Genomic DNA, 18,345 nt, shown 5'->3' with positions numbered 1-18,345 from the left:
GCACATCATTTTTGTTTTAGTTTACGCGACACCATTTTCAACTGAAAACTTGTGCGATTTGGCAGTACATTTACACGACAACAGCGTTTTGGCGGCCTGAAAACAAAGCTTTTGAAATCAGAGTTTCAAAGTGCAAGTTTTTGAAAACGTTCCTGTTATCCTCTCCAGGACCATGAACAATAAAACAGCGAATTTGTGAAAACAGTAATGTCGTGCGTGTTCAGTGTAAAGACAAACAAGCGTGATATTCTTTAGGATATTGTCTCTGGACTTCGCTTTTGCGACATCGCTGTCGAAGAGTAATTGATGAAATGGATTTACTCATAAAGTTAACGAAAGTTATCCTGAGCATTGTAATGTTTGAAGCAAATGTCAGCAGACCAGGAAGATTTTAAAACGAGCGGTTCATTTATAAATCTGTTAGATTTTACCATCATGCCACGGGAATGCCGCGCTGAAAAGGGGCGGGGCTACACGAGGCATGTCGTGTTTCTTGACGAGTGACATCGCCAACAACTTTTTGTCGTTTTCGCGGATCCATGTGAACAGGGATCAGCCAAGGGTTTCGACTGCATCGTGGGAACATACCTTGCTTTAAACTCGTGTTCCTGGTAATCTCGAATCAGAATAAGTTCCTCTTGCAGCATCTCTTCTCTTCTCTGATGACGAGGGCGGAGCTTTAACCTGTCACTCACATGAGATCAGCCAATAGCAAACCACAACCATCCAATCAATTCCCCACAGACACAATCAAGCCCCGCCCACATTTGATCTTGATCCAGAAGCGTCTCACTCAGATATACGACACAGAGGAGAAAAGACCAACGCAACTTCCCTTTCATGCTTTAGTGTTACAAACACTGGTATTCATTTATAACAATAGTGATCACAGTGCAAAGGAAATCACAAATAAAATAACAATATGTCAGATGTATAGAAAAGATTTATTGGTGATAACGGTTGAGAACAAACAATTGTTAAGAGCTATAAAACATTATATAAGCTATCTCACCTTTGCATTAATGCATTTCTTGTTTCAAACACTCGACATCTGGTATTCTGAGACAACTTTCACAAGCCCTAATTATGAATTATTTTCACAATAATTCACTTGTAATCGCGCCGGCAATGACTGCTGGAACCGTGGACCGTCAATGATAGAACTTCAATTTGAAGCAGCGAATCACATTGAGTGAATATGAAGATTCAAGGAGACAATGATGGAAATACAGCAAAATCAGAAAAAAATTAATTTAGCAATCAAAACAATGCAAAGTCTCATGTAAAATCTGACTTGATGAAGCAGGAGGAGGAAGTTGCCGCATTAAACCGAGTTCACTGGAGAATTTCAGTCGAAGAGCACATTGGTTTCACTAAATCCATACTGAGATCCAGAGGTAAATGCCTCTCATGTCCAAATGTGTGGGAATGACACGAGACGTTAGCGCCGGAAGAGCCGTGTGTTTCTTCATCATACATACTGCTTCTTCTGCGCTTGAGAGGCTAAATCCTTAGCCTTCACTTTAGCCGCGAGCGCAGTTTCGCGAGCCTTCACCGTCGCGGTCTCTGCTAGCGTCCGTGAGGGAGTTTCACCTGCAGGAGAACCACATACAACAGTTAAAGCCGTAGTTCACTTCACAGTTAACATTTCCTGATCATTTACTCATCCAAGAAGATGTTCATGTCTGTCTTTCTTCAGTTGAAAAGGTTTTTGAGGAAAACATTCCAGGATGTTTCTCCATATAGTGTCTTCAATGGGGTCCAACGGGTCGAAGGTCCAGATGTGAGTTTCAGTGCAGCTTCAAAGTCTCGACACGATCCAGCCGAGGAATAAGAGTCTTATCTAGACAAACCAGCGGACATTTTATAACAGAAATAAACATTTATATACTTTTATCCACAAATGCTGGTCTTACACTAGCTGTGAAGCGACACACATTACGTAATCAGGTTGAAAGGTCAAGCGTGACGTAGGTGTAAGAACAGACCCAGTGTTTACAAAGCCAACGTGCAGAGACTGAGTCAAACGCCATTTACAAAATAAATAAATTAATAAAAGGTAAAACAACGATGTCGGACGATTTTGAAGCTGGAGGAGAAAATGAGATTGAGTTTAAGTCTGTTCTTACACCTACGTCACGCTTGACCTTTCAACCTGATTACGTAATGTGTGGCGCATCACAGCTAGTGCTAGACCAGCATTTGTGGATAAAAGTATATAAATGTTTATTTCTGATATAAAATGTCCGCTGGTTTGTCTAGATCAGACTCTTATTCCTCGGCTGGATCGTGTCGAGACTTTGAAGCTGCACTGAAACTCACATCTGGACCTTCGACCCGTTGGACCCCATTGAAGACACTATATGGAGAAACATCCTGGAATGTTTTCCTCAAAAACCTTTTCAACTGAAGAAAGACAGACATGAACATCTTCTTGGATGAGTAAATTATCAGGAAATGTTAATTCTGAAGTGAACTCCTCCTTTAAACAGCTCCTGCACTGCTGGAACTCCAGCTGGCATCTTACCTTGCATCTTGGCCAGGATGAACTCAAAGCCTTTCATGGTCTTGGTAACGTTGCTCTTAAACCGGGCAAGTCCGAATTCCTGAAAATGGGATAAAGATGGAAAGCACTTTGAATAGACTTCTCCTGGCAAGCATACAGTGAGGCAATCTGCAAACTAAACACCACACATGAACATCCATCCATCCGGACTGCAGACAGTTCCTCAAATGCATGTAAACGGATCACACACACTGCTGTGATGAATCTCTCTAAAAGCTGGAAGTACCTGTACAATGGCACTGCTTAGAAAAGTTATTTTCATGTATAATTACTGTTTTGGTGGCATTGTGCGTGTGTGTTGTCTTTAAGAAAATGAAAATAAATGGATAAAAAAAAAAAAGTGACTGTCGAGACATTTATAATGTTACTAAATTATTTCTATTTCAAATAAATGCTGTTCTTTTTAAATCATGATTTCGCTGATAATAATAAATGTAAAAAAAAAAAATCAATCAAATCTTTCTTCGAGATCATCACACCAGGGTGTCTACAGATATGAACAAGTTAAATTTAAGACTTTTTAAGACCTTTTTAATGCCACTTTGAATGAAATTTAAGACCAAACCTGTGATGGAAATACAAATTATATTACATAAGTATATATTAGGGGTGTAACAGTTCACAAAATTCACGGTTCAGTTCGATACGATACACTTGTGTCATGGTTCGGTTCGGTACGTTTTTGATACAGCATAAAGAAATAAATGCCAGAGAAATGTCCTTGATTTAAATGTTTTATTCTTTTTTATATTAAAACTAACATCATAAAGTATGTTTTTTTTTTTTTTTTTTTTTTACTTTGAGCAATTCTAGAGCTATAGTTTACTATTCTTAGGAGCATATAAAACAAAACAGCTCCTTGGAAAAAATGAAATGTCATATTGTAATAGTTATAAACAAAGGTTTATTTTAGTTCAGATTAACATTTGAGGGCAGCAATTATATTCATAATGTCAAAATAAAACCGACGTGTTACTTGAAGGCATTATAGCCTACTATTCCTGCCAAATGTCCATGGTTGCAGTTAGTGTTACTACAGTAAATCCATGGTGAATGTTGCTGATCTGTGGACACTGATAGTTCATTCATGGCACAATGTTTCTTCCTGGTTTCCACGTCAGCGCTGTTTGATCCGTTAATAACGGAGAAATATGAATGCTTCTCACTAGATCTCGCAGCGATGTTATTACTTCTGTCAGTTCTGTGGCGAATTCAAATGCTTTCTTTACTGTATCTCTTATTAGCGCTGTGTAGTAACAGTGTCGCATGATCACGATCGGCTCGCGCTGCACTGGTCCAAACTGATAAACGGTCCTTCAACCACACAATAACGAGCAGTTTCGTTCCGCTTGCATTACGTTTGCCATTTGATGTTGGGCACTGTTGTGGTCACGCCGGCGTCTCTTAGATTATGAGCGCGCTTTCCACGCACAACGCGCCTACATTTGAAACAACGAAACGGCGTTATCAGAAAAAGCCTACATTATCATTATCAATATCTGTTTATGTAATAAAATCTGAATCATTCTCGCGATTCGATGCTTCACTGGTTATTTGACGGACATTAGGTGCGTCAGACTGGAGAAATTTTAGCGGTAACGTGACCAGAAATATTTAAGACCTATCGAATCTGAATTTAAGACATTTTAATACTTTTTAAGGCCTTTTATTAGGAAAACTTTATTTAAGACATTTTAAGACTTTTTAAGGACCCGCGGCCACCCTGCACACACACTCGCTGACCTGCACAGCTTTAGAGAGGCCGTACAGCTTGGAGGAAATCCAGGCCTCTCTCTCGATCTCCGTCCAGCTGCTGTTCTCAGGGTTCACTTTATACACACAGCGCTCCTCCACGCTCTACACACACAAAACACACAGTTAACCTCCTGTAGCTCATGTCTAGTCAGGACAGTTAATAATTAAACTAAGCAGGAATCAAACTAAACATGTTTAAAATCACTATATTAACTCATGCACTAGCAATTATTAGTCTTTTTTTATATATATCGGAGGATGAAACCCTTCAGAGAAGAGTCTTTAAAGAGGACATATTCTGCTTCTGTCCATGTTCATCTGTGTGTAGTGTGTGATGTTGCTGTTTGAGTTCTTCTCTATATCAGTGTCAGTGTTTCTGAACTCCTGAAACGCCTCCATTGTAGTCTTGAGTTTCTCCCGGGAACGAACACGTCACAATATTCCTCATTATAATAATTCATACGCAGAATAAAGGGGCGGGGCCTGGTTGAGTTAGTTAGTAGTGTGTTAAACTGGTGGTTATGGAAAGGGGCGGGACATTTCCCAAACGCACTCGAAGCGCTCGACCAATCACAACACACTGCTCCAGTCGACCAATCAGAGCACAGTGTGCTTTTCAGAAGGAAGGGCTTCATAGAGACAGGAACTAAACTGAGCGTTACTGACAGACTGGGAAGAGAGGAGCCGCAACAATGGAGAATATGAGGGAAATAATCAACCTTCAAGCAGGAAAACCTGTTCTAGTAGAGCCTGAAACATCAAGACTGTGTGAAAGAGCATCACAGGTCCTCTTTAAAGCAGCTCTTGGCCACTGTCACCTCATGTTGTTGGTCAACATGTCATATTTCAAATATTTCCACCCCAATTCTTATTTTTTTCATCGATTCAAATATTTTATTTAATAAACTCTTATTATTCTACTGTAATGCAGTAACGAAAATCTAGACACAATGTTTATTTAATTTAAATTATCAGCTATAATTAGTCCGTTTTTGTTCCATTTCAGAAATAAAAAGGGGAAATTAAGTGCTTATTGTCATGAAAGTACATATTAACATATTAATGGCTCTAAAAAAATAGTCTTCATTGTGTTTGTGTAAAATCTGAACGCTTGTGATTTGGGGGTGTGTTATCAGACGTGTTGTGAAGCAGCTGTGTGTGTGTGTGTGTGTGTGTGTGTGTGAGAGAGACGGCGCACCATCACTCGAGCGTGGCTGATGTTCCAGGTGAGGGTGGTCATGGTCCGGCCCTGAGGGTCCACCACTGAGTCCTCGATGATGTAGGCCTTCTGGGCCATGTGTGCGGGCAGAAACCTCTCCGCCCAGCGAGGAGCCCGGCTGGTTTTGGTCAAGAGACGTCTGGACATCAGGCAGTTGTCTGGAGTGACTTCCCGAAATATGATGTCTTCCGTTAAAACATGATTACTGGGGAATACAAAAAAAATTAAATTAAGTTAAATATACAAAGTTAAAAACGCTGATTCTTGAGATATCCAACACACAAAAGCTATCTTTATGTTAAAAATTAATAAATTCATCAAAATAAAAATACTTAAAAAGTTACATCTAAAGGAACTCTGGATACTCAGGACATTTTAAATATGATGTCTTCCAATAAAACATGATTACTGGGGAATACAAAAAGAAAAACGAAATAAAAATTAAATATACAATGGTTATAAAACAATAATATTATCTATCTATCTATCTATCTATCTATCTATCTATCTATCTATCTATCTATCTATCTATCTATCTATCATTTATATATATATATATGATGAATATGTGTTGTAACTGCACCTGTAAGGGTTGGGGTATAATAATATATAATAACATGATGAACATGTGTTGTAACTGAACCTGTAAGGGTTGGGGTATAATAATATATAATAACATGATGAATATGTGTTGTAACAGCACCTGTAAGGGTTGGGGTATAATAATATATAATAACATGATGAATATGTGTTGTAACAGCACCTGTAAGGGTTGGGGTATAATAATATATAATAACATGATGAATATGTGTTGTAACAGCACCTGTAAGGGTTGGGGTATAATAATATATAATAACATGATGAACATGTGTTGTAACTGAACCTGTAAGGGTTGGGGTATAATAATATATAATAACATGATGAATATGTGTTGTAACAGCACCTGTAAGGGTTGGGGTATAATAATATATAATAACATGATGAACATGTGTTGTAACTGAACCTGTAAGGGTTGGGGTATAATAATATATAATAACATGATGAACATGTGTTGTAACAGCACCTGTAAGGGTTGGGGTATAATAATATATAATAACATGATGAATATGTGTTGTAACTGCACCTGTAAGGGTTGGGGTATAATAATATATAATAGCATGATGAATATGTGTTGTAACTGCACATGTAAGGGTTGGGGTATAATAATATATAATAACATGATGAACATGTGTTGTAACTGAACCTGTAAGGGTTGGGGTATAATAATATATAATAGCATGATTAATATGTGTTGTAACAGCACCTGTAAGGGTTGGGGTATAATAATATATAATAGCATGATGAATATGTGTTGTAACAGCACCTGTAAGGGTTGGGGTATAATAATATATAATAGCATGATGAATATGTGTTGTAACTGCACCTGTAAGGGTTTGGGTATAATAATATATAATAGCATGATGAATATGTGTTGTAACAGAACCTGTAAGGGTTGGGGTATAATAATATATAATAACATGATGAACATGTGTTGTAACAGCACCTGTAAGGGTTGGGGTATAATAATATATAATAACATGGTGAACATGTGTTGTAACTGCACCTGTAAGGGTTGGGGTATAATAATATATAATAACATGATGAATATGTGTTGTAACTGAACCTGTAAGGGTTGGGGTATAATAATATATGATAACATGATGAATGTGTGTTGTAACTGCACCTGTAAGGGTTGGGGTATAATAATATATAATAACATGATGAATGTGTGTTGTAACAGCACCTGTAAGGGTTGGGGTATAATAATATATAATAACATGATGAATGTGTGTTGTAACTGCACCTGTAAGGGTTGGGGTATAATAATATATAATAGCATGATGAATATGTGTTGTAACAGCACCTGTAAGGGTTGGGGTATAATAATATATAATAGCATGATGAATATGTGTTGTAACTGCACCTGTAAGGGTTGGGGTATAATAATATATAATAGCATGATGAATATGTGTTGTAACAGCACCTGTAAGGGTTGGGGTATAATAATATATAATATATAATAACATGATGAATATGTGTTGTAACTGCACCTGTAAGGGTTGGGGTATAATAATATATAATAACATGATGAATATGTGTTGTAACTGCACCTGTAAGGGTTGGGGTATAATAATATATAATAACATGATGAATATGTGTTGTAACAGCACCTGTAAGGGTTGGGGTATAATAATATATAATAACATGATGAATATGTGTTGTAACAGCACCTGTAAGGGTTGGGGTATAATAATATATAATAGCATGATGAATATGTGTTGTAACTGCACCTGTAAGGGTTGGGGTATAATAATATATAATAACATGATGAACATGTGTTGTAACAGCACCTGTAAGGGTTGGGGTATAATAATATATAATAGCATGATGAATATGTGTTGTAACAGCACCTGTAAGGGTTGGGGTATAATAATATATAATAGCATGATGAATATGTGTTGTAACTGCACCTGTAAGGGTTGGGGTATAATAATATATAATAGCATGATGAATATGTGTTGTAACAGCACCTGTAAGGGTTGGGGTATAATAATATATAATATATAATAACATGATGAATATGTGTTGTAACTGCACCTGTAAGGGTTGGGGTATAATAATATATAATAACATGATGAATATGTGTTGTAACTGCACCTGTAAGGGTTGGGGTATAATAATATATAATAACATGATGAATATGTGTTGTAACTGCACCTGTAAGGGTTGGGGTATAATAATATATAATAACATGATGAATATGTGTTGTAACTGCACCTGTAAGGGTTGGGGTATAATAATATATAATAACATGATGAATATGTGTTGTAACAGCACCTGTAAGGGTTGGGGTATAATAATATATAATAACATGATGAATATGTGTTGTAACAGCACCTGTAAGGGTTGGGGTATAATAATATATAATAGCATGATGAATATGTGTTGTAACTGCACCTGTAAGGGTTGGGGTATAATAATATATAATAGCATGATGAATATGTGTTGTAACTGCACCTGTAAGGGTTGGGGTATCTCTGCCAGAACGCCAGAAACACTTGGTCCCATGAGCTCTTCAGAAAGCCTGTACAGCTGAAATACTTCACCATTGTTCCCGCTCAACCTGTTAAAAACTAAAACAAAGGACAAAAACAGCTAATAATTGAGATCTAAACGATATCTTTAAGACAGGCATGGGGAACTCTTAACTCTGGTATATGAGTGCATGTGCATAACCTGATCTATGGAATGGCAGATATACATAATAATAAATAACATTATGAATATATAAAAAGTATTATTACTGGTATATAAATCACTCAATGGCCAAGGACCTCAATACATTGCAGATATGCTCACTGAATATAAACCCAACAGATCACTCAGATCATTAGGATCACATCAGCTAGAAATACCAAGGGTTCACTCTAAGCATGGCGAACCAGCATCCAGAAGAGATCATATGTGCTCCTACAGTAGTCACAGTCACATCCAGACTCAAAACACTTCTGTTCAGCTGTGCATTCACTGAATGAGCACTGTGCCACTGTGCGTCCGACTGATGACACTGTGTTTTATCTCTGCATCCTCCTTTTGATTCTAAACTCAAATGGCACTAAAAAATTGGATAAGAGACAAACATAAATTCAGCTGTACAAAATGATTGATGTTAAAATGATACACCACTGTTTAGCCAGTTTATCTATTTTAATTCTTTTATAACTGTCTAAATTGTTAAAAGGTACCGGAGGGGGATTTACTCATGATGGTCAAAGGAACACTGTGGTGACTGGTATGGGGATACTAGTCCAGATTAGGGGGATACTAGTCCAGATTAGTATGGGGATACTAGTCCAGATTAGTACGGGGATACTAGTCCAGATTAGGGGGATACTAGTCCAGATTTGTACAGGGATACTAGTCCAGATTAGTATGGGGATACTAGTCCAGATTAGTATGGGGATACTAGTCCAGATTAGTATGGGGATACTAGTCCAGATTAGTATGGGGATACTAGTCCAGATTAGTGTGGGGAAACTAGTTCAGATTAGTGTGGGGATACTAGTCCAGATTAGAACGGGGATACTAGTCCTAGTCCAGATTAGTGCGGGGATACTAGTCCAGATTAGTACGGGGATACTAGTCCAGATTAGTACGGGGATACTAGTCCAGATTAGTATGGGGATAGTAGTCCAGATTAGGGGGATACTAGTCCAGATTAGTACGGGGATACTAGTCCAGATTAGTACGGGGATACTAGTCCAGATTAGTATGGGGATAGTAGTCCAGATTAGGGGGATACTAGTCCAGATTAGTACGGGGATACTAGTCCAGATTAGTACGGGGATACTAGTCCAGATTAGTACGGGGATACTAGTCCAGATTAGTACGGGGATACTAGTCCAGATTAGTACGGGGATACTAGTCCAGATTAGTATGGGGATACTAATCCAGATTAGTATGGGGATACTAATCCAGATTAGGGGGATACTAGTCCAGATTAGTATGGGGATACTAGTCTGGTGGGTTCAGGCTATGTTTACACGGAAACGATCTGAAGAGAAAACGCAAAAGTGGCGTTGTGTTTTCACTTTTTATTCTGCATTTAGACAAGTGTTATGGGGGGGAAATCTGCGTGCATTTGGTGACGCAAAAGTGTGTGGAATTTGATGTAGGCTCCAGGCGGCTAGGTGGCAATGTGAGAGAGCCACCGTGAGCAGATCGGTGCCTTCACTGTCTAGCAGACTTTTGCGTTTTTACCCTTTAGACGGGAACGCGACGGTGGAGCGTTTTTAAGATTTCCACTCTGGAGGGTGGTTTCACTTTTTTGCGTTTTTAAGCCCCAAAAACGCCGTCGCCGTCTAAACGAAAGGCACATCTGATCAAATATTTTTACGTTTTCACCCGCGAGCGTTCTCGTGTAAACAGGGCCTTAGTTAATCCATGGTATTGTAGTGGGGGAAACCCAGAGGGTGTGGATGATCAAAGTTGTGAGTGCTCACCTTTTTCAATTGAGGTGAAAATTGATCTCTAGAGACGTCTAGAGTTATATAGGCGCGCAGAGGGAAAAACCACAGAAAAGACTGACCATCATGGGGAAATCTCAGAGTATCCACTGTACGTCCGACTGACTGCCCTGTATTATTCCTTTTGACTCTAAACTGAACTCAAATGGCTCTGAGAATTGGGTAAGAGAGAAATATAAACCACATAATTGGGGAAATAGAAAGATGCAAAATAAGATACACCGGAGTTTTGCCAGATGAGAAGTTTATTCTACTTTACTACTAATTCATTCCTTTTATAACTGCTTTTATTTTGTGCTTATTTTCTATGCAAACGCACTTTGAATTGCCAAAGTGTGAAATTTTTATTCCTTTCTATGTAAAGCACTTTGAATTGTCATAGTGTAATGTGCTACATAAATAAACTTTTGCCTATATGACTGAAAGCTGCACACCTACACATGTCAGATGACTGACAGCTGGTGAATGCTATCTTAGCAAGCAGATCACTGATAATCTACACAAAAGATGAGCAGAAACCAGCTCGGGGGGTTTAAGAAGATCTAGAGAACATTTTCCCAGAACTGACTAGATTTAACTCAATGAATCCGATTAACGCTGTTGAGGAAGACAGTGTTCAGAGTTCAGACAATGTGCCTAAAAACCCACACAGCCATAGAAATACACACTTTAATGGACACATGGACGGCTATGAAAATCTATTAATAGACCCTTTATATTATAAGGAGTATTAGTACTCAAAATTATTAGAGTAATAAAGCAAGAGTTGATTATGAGCTGTGAATCGGATGCTAGCTGAGCTCGCGGCTAACGCATGTGTAACTGTCACTCGCTTTCTGAATGACGATCTATCTGCAACTACAACCAATGAAATAAATATGAATGAGCACTTACCAGAGTAAACAGAGTGTGTCGTCGTGCGAGGTGATTTCTCTACTCCTACATTGCACAATCATTCGTGAGGCTCGTCTACACACGACTACGTGCCAGAAGAGAGAAGGTCATGGTCAGACTCAGTCAGTGACGACACTTCCGGAAGACCACTGAGCCCACCACAACCCTTCAGTTATTAATATTACATCATGTTAACGTGGGTTGTAATCAAAATACATAAGTTCTAGAAGAGTCGTTTTGTGTACAAAAGAAAAGTCTGTATGCGCTAAGATGCTACAATGGGTTTCGGACCTTTAAATATCAAGGAATTGGACATCAAACGTGCGAACCCTCTAGCGGTCGATTTACTTTACAAAGAAAAATATTACGTTTTGAATTTTTTTAATGTTTTGCTTTATCAGATGGATACGAAACTTCGACTTTTGGGACTTTTGGACACAAAATGTCTTTGTATTCACACGTGATCTGAATGGGAAATACTATAATACTGAGCGATGTTTTTTAGTCTATTGTATTTGATAATGTGTAATATAGGCTACCCATATGCAAAACCTAATAACATTAATTGTCTGAAAGTTCTCTTATAAGCAACTTTATCTCTCCCATTAAATGGCACCAATATGTTTTCCATGCACTGTACAGTACATCATTATTAGAGGAAAAAAATAATGTAATTTTTTTTCATGTTCCAAAGGTTGTAGTGCATGGCACAGTACTCAATTTTAATTATTATAATTATTATTATTTTTAATTGCTATAATTCATGTCATGAAGCTTTGAACAGTAACGCAAGGCACTGGGAGAAGTGTAAGCGTGTTGTTCATTCAGTCTTCAAACAGTGGAACCAAAAGCATTTCTTGGTTGTCATTCACATGACTGGATCTTCAAATGCGAACAGAAATGAACACATGATTTCTTGTATTGCTAGTAAACCTTTAAGCATTTCTTCTTAATTCATTATAGTAACCCAAACAATTGACAATGATCAATATTTAATAAATGCGTGCATAACCAATTTCATCATTACTCAGTCAATAAGAAGAGCTCAATATGATCCAATTACTTGAATATATTTTCTCAAAGTAGCCTACTCCAGACTGAAATCAATATGAATAATTTTATCCAAACATGAAAAACACATAAATAACAATATAAACAATATAAAAAGTAATAAAATAATAATAAAAAAGTTAAAACAATTGTTATAAAACAATGTGTAAGTGTATTTATGATCATATTAACATACTTTTTTGTAATCTTTTCTTTTAAAACGATTTTTATTAGGGAGAAACCAAATAAGGAAGAGGGGATCTTAAATTATTACTCTATCCATCAGGAATTAACCCTGTAATAGAACATTTATAAAAATCCCATTTGTATTCCATGAATAATTGGAGAGATAATACTAATAAAACCACAGTTGCTTGCTATCTCAGGCTAGACAAAAGCTTTGTTCTGCTAGAGGGACAGTCACCTTCACATGAACATCAGGAACACACCAGAGATGTGTGGAGACGTGACGTGTGACTTACAGGGGTAGTTCACCCAAACATGAGAATTACCCTATTACCCTGAAGCCATCCTAGCTGTATATGACATTCTTCTTTCAGATGAACACAATCAGAGTTATATTAAAAAATATTTTTCTTACACAAACGCATGGTTTCGCTTGAGAAGGCCTTTATTAACCCCTCAGAGCCTGTAGAGCACTTTAATCATGAATAGATGCACTTTTATGATGATAGATGCACTTTTATGATGGATAGATGCACTTATATGATGGACAGATGCACTTTTATCATGGATAGATGCACTTTTATGATGGATAGATGCACTTTTATGATGGATAGATGCACTTTTATGATGGATAGATGCACTTTTATCATGGATAGATGCACTTTTATGATGGATAGATGCACTTTTATGATGGATAGATGCACTTTTATGATGGATAGATGCACTTTTATGATGGATAGATGCACTTTTATGATGGACAGATGCACTTTTATGATGGATAGATGCACTTATTTGATGGACAGATGCACTTTTATGATGGACAGATGCACTTTTATGATGGATAGATGCACTTTTATGATGGATAGATGCACTTTTATGATGGATAGATGCACTTTTATCATGGATAGATGCACTTTTATCATGGATAGATGCACTTTTATGATGGATAGATGCACTTTTATCATGGATAGATGCACTTTTATGATGGACAGATGCACTTTTATGATGGATAGATGCACTTTTATGATGGATAGATGCACTTTTATCATGGATAGATGCACTTTTATCATGGATAGATGCAGTTTTATCATGGATAGATGCACTTTTATGATGGACAGATGCACTTTTATGATGACAGATGCACTTTTATCATGGATAGATGCACTTTTATGATGGATAGATGCACTTTTATGATGGACAGATGCACTTTTATGATGATAGATGCACTTTTATCATGATAGATGCACTTTTATGATGGATAGATTCACTTTTATGATGGATAGCTGCACTTTTATGCAGTTTTATGATGAATAGATGCACTTTTATGATGAACAGATGCACTTTTATGATGGATTGATGCACTTTTATGATGGACAGATGCACTTCTATGATGAATAGATGCACTTTTATGCAGTTTTATGATGAACAGATGCACTTTTATCATGGATAGATTCACTTTTATGATGGATTGATGCACTTTTATGATGATAGATGCACTTTTATCGTGGACAGATGCACTTTTATGATGGATAGATGCACTTTTATGATGGATAGATGCACTTATATGATGGATAGATGCACTTTTATGATGGATAGATGCACTTTTATCATGGATAGATGCACTTTTATCATGGATAGATGCACTTTTATGATGATAGATGCACTTTTATCATGGATAGATGCACTTTTATGATGATAGATGCACTTTTATCATGGATAGATGCACTTTTATCATGGATAGATGCACTTTTATGATGATAGATGCACTTTTATGATGGACAGATGCACTTTTATGATGGATTTTTTATGGACTTCAAAACAGAAATGGCCATTTACTGCCATTATAAAGCTTGGAAGAGCCAGGACACAAACTCTGATTGTGTTCGTCTGAAAGAAGAATGTCATATACACCTAGGATGACTTGAGGGTGAGTAAATCATGGGCTAATTTTCATTTTTGGGTGAACAGTTCAGGGAGCAGATCGTCTTGTTCTTCATCTTCCACCAGTATAAACAGGTTCGCTTGCTGTTGTAAATAAAGGAGTGAAAAATGACTGTTTTAAATCAGATATATTTTGGGCTGTTTAGGGGAGAGACGTTAGTAAGTTTGATTGGATCTTTTAATTAATTCACAAAATGGCAATTAAAATACCTATATGCAAATCGTCACGGAAGGGTGGCTGAAGGAGATACTCGAACAGACTTTAATATTCAACACACCGAACAGGAGAAAATCTAGGAGAATATACAACCACAGTAGATAAACAGGACAGAGAACTGACTGAACCTGAGAGCTGAAGTACAAAGGGCAAACAAAGGAGTGGGTGAATGGGGTGAATCAATGAAACACTCAGGAAAAGACAAACAGCAACTGAACACAAGGTTTGTTTACATGACACCACTTTTATGCATTATGGCTGTTCATTTACATGACAAGAGGGCCTTAAAACGCAAGCTTTTGAAAACAACGCCTTTACCCTCTCCATGTAAACAACAAAAACGTGAAATTGTGAAAAGGGTGTCATCTTGCGCATGCGTATAACATGTTAAGCGATATCTCAATCTACTGGCCTGCCATATAGGCTATAATACAGCCCTTTTAGTCACTTTGCAGATCCGTGTGAACGGGATTGTTCTGACGAAGTTGTCGTCTGTGTATCGTTGTCGTTCAAAACAGAACATAACCCTGACACAAGTTCTTTCGAGATGAAAATATCATTTATTTGTAAAACTATAAAGAACGCATCTTTCAGTCGCGTTTGCATTTCTCTTTTTTCCCTGTTGTTTCTGATTCATCCTCTGTCAAGCTGAATAAATGGTTTTACTACTTATCTTGTTCAAGCTGTTTATTCCCTTGTTTAAAAACAACAACTAAACCGTATACTTGAATCACTTTTCTGAAACGCATTTCATTCGTTACTTTAATTTAGTATAGCCTAGATCATACTGTGAGACCAGTGAAGATTTTATTCTGGTAAAATAATAAATTAATTGCTAAACTGGAATTGCTTTGGAAATGGAATTCTATATTTAAACAATACATATGAAAACCTACCATATGCATTAGCTTTTGCTTTTTATATAGCCTACTAGTATTTAGTTTGGCTCGATTTGTTCCGCTTGTGTCCAACAGAGGGCAGAAGCTGATCAGATTAGATCCAAGCCTGACAGGAAAATAACAGCCTTAGTTCTAATCATTCTTCTTCTTTTTACTTCGATTTGCTGTGGTGAAAAACAAACAACAAAAAAAGGACATTTCTGGAGATGTATATATAGGCTACAAGCTTCCATTTGCACACAGGATTTGCTGCTTTCAGAACAAAATTATCCAGAAAATAGCCGACAATTCACTCTCCTGATGAAGTAGTTTTCTTAAATCGCCTCATTTCAAAACAACCACCCAATTATGTTGGTGGACAAGACACATTAGTGTGATGAACACACTCTTTTTGTCCATCTGTGTGCAGATCTTCATCGAGGTGTGTGTGTGTCGCAGCTGTTTCTTTCCCTTTGTGCCCTGTGTGCAACAACACACAGAATAAAACAGCATGAAAAACTCTGAGTTGTGTAGTGGAGATTAATAATAAAGCAGCTGCAGTGTGGACATTATTGCTTTGTGTTCATAATTCAGCCAAATACTGCCGCGAAGCAGATCTTTTTTTTTCTTATATCTTGTGTTGCCAAGGCTTTGTCTCGCGCTAAAATAGATTAGCAGATTCGATAAGGCACCAGACAGATAAAAACAATATGCAAATGTAGCTGTAGTTTTATTTTCCTTTCGTCAAGTCTGCCCGTGCATTCAGTTTTCTCACAGATCAGGTTAAATAAGCAATACTTAAAATCATTTCATATCTCACTGCCTCCACAGAATATATATTACATATGCCAGTGAAGCAAGATTACATTAACGATTTGCACATCATAACCTTCACAGCTTACAGTATAAATACAATCAGTAGCCTAAAGCAGTTTATGTACATGAAGGATCGGGCTTATGCAAACCGACACACAACAACACATGCAAGACATTTGCACAAAATCAGATTCAAACAATTTCCTTGAATATTTAAACTCATCTCCAAACTGTTAATATAAGTGAATTACAAAGACATTCATTAGTTTAATGTTCACTCATTGGTTGCGTGTCGAAGCTTGTATACTTTCATAGATTTTCTTCAAATCTTGCTATTTCTGCAGTATATAGTATGCAAATTTCATGTATGCATGTAGAGTAACACCCAGAATTGCCAAAATTAGCAAAATTTACAACAAAGCACATTGTGTAGAGACTGTATCCCACAATGCAATGGACGAACATATTTGTAACCATGGGATCAGGTTTGGGCTGGTTAGCTTTGGCAGCTGCTTTCTACACAGCAATGACAGCGGTTCAGTATTTGCTGTGTTTTCTGACGACACAAAGTCTGTTTTACTCTTCTGAAGGGCTACTGAAGCATGAAATGGACTTCATGTAACAGTGAAGGGTTTGGGATTGTGTGCGCTCTTGTAGTGCCATCAGCCAATCAGAGTTATGATGATGTCATCTCATCTGGCTCACAGTGATTAGTCACATGACTAATGGTTCAGTCGATTGACTCAGAAAACTGTGGCGCCATAAACCGAGATGGTAGATTTCAAGATCTCCAGGTGTTATATTGATCCCGATCCGTCACATGACATTTACAGCTCGGGTGATTGGCTGTTTAATGCTTACAGATGTGAGAGCCTCTCCACAGCATCCAGGCTGACTCCAGACTTTATGAATCAGAGTTTTGCACAAGCTTGGATCATGATAAATGGACATTAAACCTGCACACAATTATGTCATGAGGCAATAACACAGCTTACTACTGTTTGACATGTTCATCGTTGTGTAAGGCAGCGTAGGGTACAACGAGGCTACAGGCTTTTTCATTGTATCTTCACGACAGTCACTTCAAAGTTTGTACCATTTTCTATTAACTTAAATAAAATAATTTATTTTTTGTCATTAAATTAAAAAAATACAGAAAAAATATGATTAAAAAAATTATAATTTTGCAATACAATATGGCTTTATGGAAGTAACAATGCATATGATATTTTAGTATATGAAATGACTAATATCATATTTTTTAAACATGATGATTTGATTATAAAAATGGCGACTATTTCAAAGGTGGATACCCAACTTCATAAACTATAATATTAATAAATGACCATCTGAATCTAACCATGCCATGTCAAATGGAAAAGTCAGCCAGCTATTTATTATCACTTTTTATCCCAAATACCACACTTTTACATATTTTTCAGTTATTGAAAAACTGTTGATTTAATTACTTGAATAATAACAAGACTTTGTTGTTCTCTCCAGTTGTTGGATCACACTTACAAAAAGAAGGCTATTCAGGTGTGCTATAGTATACCTATATTATACTATAGTAGTCCCCCTGTGGTGAAAATCCAGCTTTTAATGTTGTTTATGTGTCTATGTGGTGTTTTTAATACGCTTTAAGACAAAGCATGTGTAAATTCATAAGTCGACACCATTGCTGAGTATTTCCTCCTTAAAACTGCAGTGAACCAAAGACAGTCTCAAACACACGCTTTGAAATCGCTGGTGTTTCT

The 18,345-nt window shown here is 37.1% G+C and overlaps 1 protein-coding gene across 1 annotated transcript; it reads right to left on the bottom strand.

The window, feature by feature from the left end:
• Positions 1–925: 925 nt before the first annotated feature.
• Positions 926–11,834, bottom strand: prelid1a (PRELI domain containing 1a). The gene is made up of 6 exons (XM_084431186.1): positions 11,501–11,834; positions 8,598–8,713; positions 5,520–5,745; positions 4,310–4,423; positions 2,528–2,606; positions 926–1,593 (listed from the first exon to the last, which is right to left on the bottom strand). Exons 2-6 carry the CDS (start codon positions 8,687–8,689, stop codon positions 1,472–1,474), a joined length of 633 nt encoding a protein of 210 aa, XP_084287312.1. The 5' UTR covers positions 8,690–8,713; positions 11,501–11,834; the 3' UTR covers positions 926–1,471.
• Between the last annotated feature and the right edge of the window lie 6,511 nt (positions 11,835–18,345).

This window comes from Rutilus rutilus (assembly GCF_951802725.1).
Source record: "Rutilus rutilus genome assembly, chromosome: 14".
In the NCBI taxonomy this organism is placed as follows: domain Eukaryota; kingdom Metazoa; phylum Chordata; class Actinopteri; order Cypriniformes; family Leuciscidae; genus Rutilus; species Rutilus rutilus.
The sequence above is the reverse complement of the archived record's forward strand: the minus strand, read 5'-3'. Positions and strand labels throughout refer to the sequence as shown.

Excerpts from the sequence above, each read along its gene's own strand:
- prelid1a (XM_084431186.1), bottom strand. The coding sequence starts at position 8,689 with ATGGTGAAGTATTTCAGCTGTACAGGCTTTCTGAAGAGCTCATGGGAC. Across the intron at positions 4,424-5,519 it reads TCAGCCACGCTCGAGTGATG|AGCGTGGAGGAGCGCTGTGT; the intron begins GTGCGCCGTCTC and ends TTGTGTGTGTAG. Across the intron at positions 2,607-4,309 it reads GCCTCTCTAAAGCTGTGCAG|GAATTCGGACTTGCCCGGTT; the intron begins GTCAGCGAGTGT and ends TCCCATTTTCAG.